The sequence below is a fragment of the Pleurodeles waltl genome, chromosome 3_1, assembly GCF_031143425.1.
Source record: "Pleurodeles waltl isolate 20211129_DDA chromosome 3_1, aPleWal1.hap1.20221129, whole genome shotgun sequence".
Lineage (NCBI taxonomy): Eukaryota > Metazoa > Chordata > Amphibia > Caudata > Salamandridae > Pleurodeles > Pleurodeles waltl.
The window spans coordinates 1,884,185,133-1,884,197,304 of NC_090440.1; the positions used below are offsets into that span (position 1 = coordinate 1,884,185,133).

Consider the following 12,172-nt stretch of genomic DNA (forward strand, 5'->3'; position numbering starts at 1 on the left):
CGAATGACAACTGATTCAACGAGGCTGCCCACGAGAGTCGACTTACTGTTTTTCTACCCCCTCTTCTGCTGGTGGTGGTGTTTCTCCCCCCTCCCCACCCCCCTAGGACCCTAAGACTCAAAGGGGACCCCGGGATACCACTGCAAGTACCCACATGCATTGTTTCTTCACCTTGGAAAAGCCTTACCGTGTAAAAGCGCATTTGTGTATAATACTTACCTTACTGTGTAAAGTAATAACTCCAACACTACTTGCCATATAATGAAAATTTTTGGTGTCTAAAAAATATAAAATGTTATATTTTTCTAATTGGTCTCAAGTTTTTTCTTGAGTGTCATTTATTGACCATGTTCAACAAATGCTTAGCAATACCCTCAGATTTGACTAAACTGCTTGCCCACACTACCACAAAACAGCATTTAGCGTTATTTTAACCTCTGTCAACCAATGAGAGTCGCCTGTACTATCTGCTTAGTGTACCCCTACATTGGTACACTGCATAGACAGACAACTTCCTACAGCTGTGACGTGGAACTTTAATTGCAGGTGTTCCATGTTAGAGAACATGTGTCTGTGGATTTGGCGCAGCTGATGGTGTTCTTGTGGATGGCGGCGATTCCGCTTCTGGACTTGTGAAGTATGTGTTGCCTGTCAATCTTGTAGCTGTGTATTGGGGCAGGAAGGGGGGAATGCCTGTGAGGATGTAAAGTGCAGATTCAGGGTTTAGCCAAATTTATTAGAATATGATCAGTGTCTCTACACACCTACTTTGTTGCATTGTTTCCCTATCGTTTACCAAGTAAAAGCACAGAGGACCTATTTTATAATTTGTCTAGGTCACTTAGAAGATGTTTTAAGTTCAGAGGAAAAACATGTGGATTACTAAATATAAATACACTGGCTTCACTGAATCCTTGTAGGTTTAAAAAATTCAGAGCAAGTGTTCAGAGCTCTAATGGAATATGAGCAATATGGTTACTTACCTCTAAGAGTACTTTTGTACCTTGAAGAATTTTCTGGGTTCACATGCTGTGCATCATGCCGACATCCAATTGTTAGGTCTAGAGCTGTATTTGATGTCGTTTTTTTTTCTTTTTTTTTTTTCTTCCGATAATCTGGGCAGCGTCTACCATTTGCTGTCCTCTCAATCCCTCTGTGTAGTCATGAGTCCACCCTGTAAGCCTCCCTGCATGGTTTCCATCTTCAGATTCTTTTCCCCTTGGCTACTCCCCTCTTTGTCATTGCCTCCTAATCTTTCTAAATTTTGCTTAGACCTTTGGTGTTCAGCAGGCTCCTCATTTTTGGTGTGCTGGGAGGGTTGCATGTGAATGCTTAAAATTACTCAAGCTGCAGTACCATTCCTACAAGTAAATAACCATTTTGTATAGCAGTGCCAGCCTTTTCTGGATTCAGATGCTGTGCATGGATTGTGTAGCAATATTTACCGCTCTTGGGAGTCTGGGATGAAATGAGTTTGTTGTTGTGAACAGGTGCTTTAGTACTCTGTCCCACCTGAGCTTCCTGGTTTGCTCTGTAAAAGTATGGGTAGAAGACCATCTAAGCTGCCTGTGATAGATTTATGAAGACATTTGCTATGAATGCCAGATTTGCTCCCTTTTTCCTCTTAGTCTTTAACCCAGCTCCTCACCTGTTGGATAGTACATACAATCCAGACATGTTACAAGACCGCTCTGCAGTGGTTCCCTTTGTAACCGGTGAGTCTTTGCTTGCTGCTGCAAAAGATATGAAGAATTTGTTACCCCCTCCTCACAGCTCCTTGTTTTTTTTGCAAGTAACACATGACCACCCGTCTGATATCCACGGTGTGCAGGGCTCTTTCTGCTTGCTTTTAGATTCTGAAAAATCTCTGGCAGCTGTATAGCCTGAATGCCATGTAAATGCAAGATGACCTTTGGCAGAAATTGCGGTTTTGCCTACATTAGCACCCTGTCTTTGAGAGTATTTTTAAGTGGGGTTCTTGTGTTGTGGGTGCCTGCAGCTCAATAACTTTCCAGAAGGATGGAATGGCTATGAAGAAACTGTTTTGAGTATTAAGACACTTGACCCTTGCTTTAAGCATCCTTCGAACCGGGAATTCATGAGCTGTGTTAGCATTAGGTTTAGGTCCCACAGAGGTGCAGGCACCAAACTTTGTTGGGCCACACTTTGTGCCTCTTCTAGCTGTTAGACTTGGCATAATTGGCATGGTCTCCCCTAACTTTTTGCCTCTACTTCCCAGGTTGCTTCTGTGTGCTGGACTGTTTTTGCTGTTTTGTTTGCTCTGAACACTTTACCACTGCTGACCAGTTCTAAAGTATAAGTGTTCCCTGTATAAATTATATATGTGCATTGGTTTATCCATGATTGGCATATTTGATTTACTAGCAAGTCCCTAGTAAAGTGCACTAGAAGTGTCCAGGGTCTGTAAATCAAATGCTATTGGTGGGCTGCAGCACTGGTTGTGCCACCCTCATTGGTAGCCCTATAAACGTGGCTCAGACCTGCCACTGCAGTGTCTGTGTGTGCAGTTTTAAACTGACAATTCGACTTGGCAAGTGTACCCACGTGCCAGGACTAAACCTTCCCTTTTTATGTAAGGCATCACCAAGGTAGGCCCTAGGTAGCCCCATGGGCAGGGTGCTGTGTATGTAAAAGGTGGGAGATGTACTGATGTTTTACATGTCCTGACAGTGAAATCCTGCCAAATTCGATATTCACTGTTGCAAGGCCTATCTCTCTCATAGGTTAACCTGGGTGCTGCCTTTAAATATTATTAAAGTATAGATTCCCTTTGAGAGCAGATAGACATATGGAGTTTGGGGTCTCTGAGCTCACAATTTAAAAATGCATCTTTTAGTGAAGTTGGTTTATAGATTGTGTGTTTGAAAATGTCACTTTTAGAAAGTAGGCATTTTCTTGCTTTAACCTTTCTTTGACTCTGCTTGTTTGTGGATTCCCTTTCTGACAGTGCTGGTTGCACCTCTCCTCTAGACAGTAACACAAAGGAAGCTAGGTGCTTGCCCCTTCCTCCCTCCCCCCTGCCATTGACACAGAAGAATATACTGGCACAAGCCAAAACAGCCTCTAAGATCTTCAACAGCTGGAGGAAACACTGAGGTACAAGAAGAACGCAATGTGCATGAAATGGCACTGGTGCAAAATGTGAAATTCCCTGCCACTGTTTAAGACAATCCCCCAAAATTCAGTTTTCAAAGGTTGGAAACAGTTTTTATGCAAGGGCTGCTCTGTTCTTACTCTTGAATGTAAGTGTCTTCATTGCTTTTGGTCTAGGCACTTTAATTTAGGCACTACTCGTTTGTATTTTTCAGAATGTAACTAATTATGGTGTAGGGGGTTTATTGCTTATCCGTTTTTTTTGTTTTGTTTTTACTTCCCCTCTCTGCATGGAGGTTTGCTTTCTGGGCTTAAAGTAAAGAAAGGATCGCTTGCCGTCCGTTTCATTCCTTACCTTCCTTACTCCTCACTCGCCGATTTAAATCACTCTGGGGTATTCTCATAGTGCATGAAGGTGTTTCATGGGCCTTATGGTTTAGCTGAGAACCTTTCACTATCCCAGTGCCCATAGTTATATATCTGCCACACATTCTTCTTCTTCGTACTTTTCATGTTTAATAGGTCTGAACATGTTTTAATTGGTAAAAAAAAAAAATCTTGTGTTTGCTGGTTGGGATTGAACCAAAAATAAAGCTTTACAAAAGAAAATTCTCCATTGTATTTTGCTTTTACCTCTGATGGCTATTTGGTTGCCTTTACTAAAGTTAAATGCCTCTAAGAACAATAATTGTTTTTTATCTGCAGGAGCCCTTCAACGCCAGATCTGAGTACAGATGAACTGCATGATGACATTGCAGACATTCCTCATGACTTGGAATTGAACCACGAGGACTTTTCCGATGTCCTGCCACGGATTCCCGATGATCTGCAAGACTTTGACTTCTTTGAAGGTAAATCTCACCCTTTTACAAAAAAAAAAAAATCAGAGGGAACTGCTCCAGCCCATTTGTAACAGACTACACAAAGACCATTAACATGGCAAAATACAGTCGATATACAAGTCTCCAAAGATGGAGATTCCTGGGAACAATGCTGATCGAATTATTGGAAGACCTTTCTCATCAGGGTTGCTGATAATTAGTGCATGAGAACATCATTGGCGGAATAGCATTGCCTATGGAGCAGTTTGACACCTGTTATTGGGCTGTAATTAACCAGCATTTGCAATGACTAGCCAGTGCAAACTGAAATCTATACTGACAGACCAGTGTAAAATAAACATTTTCATTATCCAAACAGTCAAATGCAATTTGTACTGACTGGCAGCAAGCAATGGCAATAAGTGTAGCATTTGAATAAAAGTGCCTTTTAGCATTTGTGTATGGGCACTCAAGTAAGTAATTATATGAGCGCTTGGTCACTCCTCCTTGCATTCATACATCTATTCTTCCATCCACTGCTTCATTCTTGAATTGACCCCATGACACTAGTGAAATAAAACACACACAAATGTAACCTATGCAAGATAAATTAAAAGAATTCAAGTAGGAAAAAAATCTGATCTACCCACGGCGGCATTTGATTGCATTAACAAAACTAAATATAATCTAGTCTGTCTGTTGTGTAGAGGTAGTGTACATAGTTTATTGTGGTTTTAAAGTTCCAGCACAGTTGCCTAATTTAGAACCTTTTTGTGTTGACAAACTTGTAATGGTAATCTAATGATACACTATGGACATTGACACTCTATTATGATCTCCTGATTAAGTGTAAACGACAGTGTTGCATGCAGTGCACTACAGATTAAATTAATGGCAGACAAACGACCCATTAGCAGTGCCTAGAGAGCTGTAGTATCCTAAGAATAAAATAAATAGTAGAGAAGCAAATAAATGAAAGGGGAACTAAAAAGGAGAAAACTAAAAGACTGGCCAACTAGGCATGACACTGAAGCACACTGATTTTAAGGAGGCTGTGTACATGTGAGCAGAAAAAGCAGTCATTCATGGGGCAAGAGAACCTATGTGGACTGAACCATTACCCGTGCAGTATGCTGTCATAGATACAACCAGAGTGTAAATGACACTCAGACCAGTGGAGGATTAGAGCTGCCCTAAACCTCCTCTATGTATCTATATAGACACATACATCCACATTTAAATAAATATATATTTTTGTTTTATTACAACACCCTAGCAATCAGCTAAACCTGTCAATCGTCCAAACAGATACTGGCAAGAAATATTAGCTTGCAAATCTTTAACCATTAGGTTTTGCCTTTCTCTACAAAGTAAATCTAAGATTTCAAGTAAAATAAATCTGTAACCTTCAATAGAAAGAAAGAATAATCCACATTACATGCCTATTTGCTTTAACAAATGCTTTTCACTATCAATATATCAGCCTGCTGCCGTAATTATAAATAGATTAGACCTATGATACATCTGAAATATTTTCCTAGTGTACGGATCAGCTCTAGAGCAGTTAATGCTGGCATGTCACCTTAACCAACTCGGGATTCCTAGACTGCGCTTAAGCTTTCCCACATAGCATCCATCAGGGATACAGTCATTAAGTTACAAAAATGTATAAAGTTACGGTTGGCAAAGCAAATACTGTCTCTCTTAACTAGGCCTAATATGGATTTTCATTGTGCAGATCGTCTATCCCCACGGCTTGTCAGAGGGGATATCCTGCACCAAAACCCTTGTCTTTTAAGCTAAACAGTGGGAGTCCATTAAACATAATCCTTATCTGTAAGCTTTTTGCTGATTAATAACAATCCACCCTTAAATACATATTGACTTTAAACTGTTTTTTGCAATGGATATCATATTGACTTTATTATAACTTTTCATTATAAGCAATCAGGCATATAGCCTTTATCATTAGCCTGTCCCCATAAACAACACAGACCTATGTTGGTTAAAAGCCTATGTCCTATGTGGCAACCATCATGTATACCATAATAAATTACAAATATGTACTAAATCACAATTGTCAAAACAATATAAAATCCCTAGTGATAATTCCTGATGAGGACTACCACAGTACACATATCCTAGCCCCATGGTTTGTTCAGGTGGGTTACCAAAACCCTTGCCTCTAGAACGGTAATCTGCGAGATTACATGTTACAAAAAAATCTGCTTATAGACTTTAGCACATTATAGTTACAATCAGCTTTTAAAAGGATATATGCTTTTCACAATAAGGAGGTAAGGCCTACTTGCTTTGTCACAAATTTTCATTATAAACACATGTAGGAAGTTGGCTCTGTATGCACTATTTCAAAGTAAGTAATAGTATGCACAGAGTCCAAGGGTTCCCCTTGGAGGTAAGATAGTGACAAAAAGAGATAATACTAATGCTCTATTTTGTGGTAGTGTGGTCGAGCAGTAGGCTTATCAAAGGAGTAGTGTTAAGCATTTGTTGTACACACACAGGCAATAAATGAGGAACACACACTCAGACAATTCCAGGCCAATAGGTTTTTGTATAGAAAAATATCTTTTCTTAGTTTATTTTAAGAACCACAGGTTAAAATTTTACATGTAATACTTTAAATGAAAGGTATTGCAGGTAGGTACTTTAGGAACTTTGAATAATCACAATAGCATATATACTTTTCAAATAAATCACATATAGCTATTTTAAAACTAGACACAGTGCAATTTTCACAGTCCCGGGGGGGAGTAAAAATTTGTTAGTTCTTGCAGGTAAGTAAACCACCTACGGGGTTCAAGTTTGGGTCCAAAGTAGCCCACCGTTGTGGGTTCAGAGCAACCCCAAAGTTACCACACCAGCAGCTCAGGGCCAGTCAGGTGCAGAGGTCAAAGTGGTGCCCATAGGCTTCAATGGAGAAGGGGGTGCCCTGGTTCCAGTCTGCCAGCAGGTAAGTACCCGCGTCTTCGGAGGGCAGACCAGGGGGTTTTTGTAGGGCACCGGGGGGGACACAAGTTAGCACAGAAAGTACACCCTCAGCAGCACGGGGGCGGCTGGGTGCAGTGTGCAAACAAGCGTCGGGTTACCAATGGAAATCAATGGGAGACCAAGGGGTCTCTTCAGCGATGCAGGCAAGGGGGGGGGGGGCTCCTCGGGGTAGCCACCACCTGGGCAAGGGAGAGGGCCTCCTGGGGGTCACTCCTGCACTGGAGTTCCGATCTTTCAGGTCCTTGGGGCTGCGGGTGCAGAGTCTTTTCCAGGCGTCGGGATCTGGGAGTCAGGCAGTCGCGGTCAGGGGGAGCCTCGGGATTCCCTCTGCAGGCGTCGCTGTGGGGGCTCGGGGTGGGGGGGGCAACTCTGGCTACTCACGGTCTCGTAGTCGCCGGGGAGTCCTCCCTGAAGTGTTGTTTCTCCTCAAGTCGAGCCAGGGGCGTCTGGTGCAGAGTTGCAAGTCTCACGCTTCCGGAGGGAAACGCAGTTGTCTTGAAGTTGCTTCTTTGAAAACAAAGTTGCAGTCTTGGGTGAACAGAGCCGCTGTCCTCAGGAGTTTCTTGGTCCTTCTAGAGCAGGGCAGTCCTCTGAGGATTCAGAGGTCGCTGGTCCTGGGGAAAGCGTCGCTGGAGCAGTGTCTTTTTTGAAGTGGGGAGACAGGCCGGTAGAGCTGGGGCCAAAGCAGTTGGTGTCTCCGTCGTCTTCTTCTGCAGGGTTTTTCAGCTTAGCAGTCCTCTTCTTCTTAGGTTGCAGGAGTTCCTAGGTTCTGGGGAGCCCCTAAATACAGAATTTAGGGGTGCGTTTAGGTCAGGGAGGGCAGTAGCCAATGGCTACTAGCCCCGAGGGTGGCTACACCCTCTTTGATACCAAACTTCCCAGTTTTCAGTGTAGCCATTATGGTGCTGTGGAGTTCGTGTTTGACAGACTCCCAGACCATATACTCTTATGGCTACCCTGCACTTACAATATCTAAGGTTAGGCTTAGACACTGTAGGGGCACAGTGCTCATGCACTGGTGCCCTCACCTATGGTATAGTGCACCCTGCCTTAGGGCTGTAAGCCCTGCTAGAGGGGTGACTTATCTATACTGCATAGGCAGTGTGAGGTTGGCGTGGCACCCTGAGGGGAGTGCCATGTCGACTTACTCATTTTGCCCTCACCAGCACACACAAGCTGGCAAGCAGTGTGTCTGTCATGAGTGAGGGGTCCCGAGGTTGGCATAAGACATGCTGCAGCCCTTGGAGACCTTCCCTGGCATCAGGGCCCTTGGTACCAGGGGTACCAGTTACAAGGGACTTACCTGGATTCCAGGGTGTGCCAATTGTGAAAACAAAAGTACAGGTTAGGGAAAGAACACTGGTGCTGGGGCCTGGTTAGCAGGCCTCAGCACACTTTCAAATCAAAACATAGCATCAGCAAAGGCAAAAAGTCAGGGGGTAACCATGCCAAGGAGGCATTTCCTTACAACACAGCTTACCTAAGGATTCTAACACAACTTTTCCCAGTGACCCGCTACGGTTTATAGAATAACATTGGCTTCACACTATATCCAGCACTGGCCCAATAAAGTGCATAAACTGGTAACCATCAGGCATACAGTTACAAAATTACAAATATGTCCAAAATTACAATTGACAAGCAAACAATCTCTCTCAGTATGGCTGCCTAGCAAGAATCATCACACTGAAACTCCTGCTCCCAGGTTTTGTCAGAGGTGGTCCACCACTGAACCTCTTGCCTACTATGTTAATCTTTGAGATTGCATATAACAAAATATCTTTCTGATGGAGACTTCTAACTGCAGATCCTCACCTTTTGAATACTTTTCTGGAGTCAGACTGGATGTGAAAAATCTTAAGCAGTATCCCTGCCAATCCACAAGTAGTGCTCCAATGTCGCTCTGCTCCAGAAGTGATGCATGGAGCCCTATACAAGCACCACCCATGCATACTGACATTGCTACTTTCTTTCCATGCAAGCAAACACAGAGCCCTCGTCTCTTGAGAATATCATTTTGACAAATTTCTACAGTGTGTATGGGACTGTCCTCTTGCAAATCTGGAGCTTTCAACCCATGTGGGGAATTTTGCAAACAGATCTCGGTGAGTAACCCGTTAATGGTTTGCCTGGGATCGAACCATGACTCCATGGCTTGCAGTGATTTCACCATAATGCACCCGAGATCTTGTAGTGATTGCACCATAATGCATCCCATGTCCATCCGGGACTGGGAAACAAAGCTTTTTGTGGTTAAACACCGCAAGACTCCATGTCTGGATCGTTTGAGGTCCAAAAGCAGGTCCCACTCCCAACTCCCACCCCACTCACAAGGTTAGTCTGAAGACAGATTGCCATCACAGTCCAAATCCTCCGGTAGGTCCAAGAAAAAAAACGTGGAATTCAATGCAGGACTCTGCCCCACCCTGGTGCACTCGAACTCCAGAAAAGATGCAGCTGTGTCATTGTGCCTCCAGGTTGCGCTCCTGCAGTTGTTCCACTTCAGAGCCAATTTCAAACTTTGCTTGAGTTTCTGGGGCCATTGGCAATGCCCCAGCAAATTGAGGAATTCCGCAAAGCCTTGCTGATTCTTTTCATCTTTCATTGCCAGCTCCATCTTGTGTGCCTTGGGCCCCCAAGGAGCCAAGATACATCCCACCTGGGCGTCTGCTGGCTGGTCTTCTTTCTGCTCCCTCTGGTTTTGTTCCAGATTCTGCACAGATTTTGGTGCCAGTTCCCTCTCTGCCCACCCCACACTGGACCGAGTTTCACTGATTCAAATGCCTGTGCCATTGGCTCTAGATGACTAACAATCCGTGTATTCCATTTGATGCCAAAACAGTGCTCCCCTGACCAAGGCCGCACGCTGCTTTATCTGTGCTGCAGCCATTTAACCTCCCTTCTGACACTGTGCCTCTCTCCTCTGGGAGAGCTTCGGCCCTCCACAAATTGTATGACACACATTCGGACAATAGTGGTTATGATGCTGGGTGTAGGAAGCTGGCTCTATATAGTGCACTAAAATGAAGTGTACTGTGCAGAGAGTCCAGTGGATCCCCAAAGGCTGGTAGTGGGGGTGAGCAGTTAGGCTTATCAAGGAGTTGTGTTTAGTATTTGTTGTACAGACACAGGCAATAAATGAGACACAAACTCAAATCTAACACCAATTTGAAAAAATAATAGTTGCTTTAATATATGCTTTAGCCGAAGAACTTCGTTATAAGGTAAGCAGTTTTTAAATTAAAAAAAAAGATGTATATGTATGTATCTGCAGCTACACATGCCATCGAATATATATATGTATGTTCGATGGCATGTGTAGCTGCAGATACACATGCTGTGCACATCCCGCCATCTGGTGTTGGGCTCGGAGTGTTACAAGTTGGTTTTCTTCGAAGAAGTCTTTTCGAGTCACGAGATCGAGGGACTCCTCCCATTTTGGCTCCATTGCGCATGGGCGTCGACTCCATCTTAGATTGTTTTTTTTTCCGCCATCGGGTTCGGACGTGTTCCTTTTCGCTCCGTGTTTCGGGTCGGAAAGTTAGTTAGAATCTCGGAAAAATCGTCGGTATTGTTTGCGTTCAGTATCGGGTTAGTTAAAACAGATCGACACAGACTTTTGAAGAGCTCCGGTGGCCCTTCGGGGTTTTTTCGATCCCCCCCCGTCGGGGCCTGGTCGGCCCGGCCACGTGTCCCTTCAAGGCTGATGGAACGGACCCCATTCCGCTTCTGCCCAAAATGTCATAACAAGTATCCATATACAGATCAGCATCTGGTCTGTAACTTGTGTCTGTCTCCAGAGCACAAGGAGGATACCTGTGAAGCCTGTCGAGCGTTTCGGTCGAGGAAGACATTAAGAGACCGAAGAGCAAGAAGACTGCAGATGGCGTCGGCACCGACAGGACAAGGGCGTTTCGAGGAGGAAGAAGAAACCTTCTCCATCCATGAATCGGACTCGGACGAGCTCGATCCCGAAGAAATGCCGAAAACCGTGAGTAAGATGTCGAAACATAAAACTCACGAAGAGACAACAAAAGCCCAGGGGACGCCACCGCCAACAGGCCATGGCTTAACCCGAAAAATAGGTGACCGATCATCGGCACCGAAAAAGGGCATGCATGTGGCGAAGTCATCCGACTCCGGTCGAGATACCGCCACACAGCAATCTCGGGCCCGAGACAGTGGCTCCGAAAAGATTCGGCACCGAGACAGTGGCACCGAAATGGTTCGGCACCGAGACACCACGATGCCTCGGAGCCCAAAAAGGGGACCGAAAAGATTTCGATCCCTCCCGAAACATCCTGCCTCGGAACCGAAAACAGGTTCCTACACAGAGGAACAGGGATTGTTCTCCCAGATGCAAGGACATAAGTTCGGAGAGGAACTTGAATCTGTTGAGCCAGACTACACTCAAAGAAGGCTCCACATTCAAAAAGACACTGGGAAGATAAGCACTCTTCCCCCAATTAAGATGAAAAGAAGACTTGCCTTTCAAGAAAAGGACAAGCAGGCAAAGGTGGCAAGACAAACAACTCCACCACTATCAATGCACACATCACCGGTAGCCACTCCACCACTGATGCAATCCCCGCCTCATACTGCAATGAGTCCAGATGATCCTGATGCATGGGACCTTTATGATGCTCCTGTATCAGATAACAGCCCAGACTGTTACCCTACGAGGCCGTCGCCACCTGAAGACAGTACATCCTACACGCAGGTGGTCTCAAGGGCAGCTGCGTTTCATAACGTCACCTTGCATTCAGAACCAATTGAGGATGACTTTTTGTTTAATACACTCTCCTCCACTCATAGCCAATACCAAAGCTTACCTATGCTCCCGGGAATGCTAAAACATTCCAAACAAATATTTCAGGATCCTGTTAAAGGCAGAGCCATAACTCCAAGGGTGGAAAAGAAGTACAAACCACCACCAACAAACCCTGTTTATATTACGCAGCAATAAACACCAGATTCTGTGGTTGTTGGGGCAGCTCGCAAGAGAGCAAACTCTCATACCTCGGGAGATGCACCACCTCCAGACAAGGAGAGTCGCAAATTCGATGCTGCGGGTAAGAGTTGCAGCACAAGCAGCAAACCAATGGCGTATTGCCAATTCACAAGCACTTTTGGCAAGATACGACAGAGCTCATTGGGACGAAATGCAGCATTTCATAGAACACTTACCCAAAGAGTTCCAGAAAAGAGCACAACAAGTGGTAGAA

General features: G+C 44.4%; 1 protein-coding gene across 1 annotated transcript in view; it reads left to right on the forward strand.

Moving 5' to 3' along the window:
* Nucleotides 1-12,172, forward strand: part of INO80D (INO80 complex subunit D) — a 166,662-nt gene that overhangs the window by 107,876 nt on the left and 46,614 nt on the right. Inside the window, exon 10 of the mRNA XM_069225986.1 lies at nucleotides 3,820-3,965. Within this exon, the coding sequence (XP_069082087.1) occupies nucleotides 3,820-3,965 (146 nt within the window). The remainder of the gene's footprint in view (nucleotides 1-3,819; nucleotides 3,966-12,172) is intronic.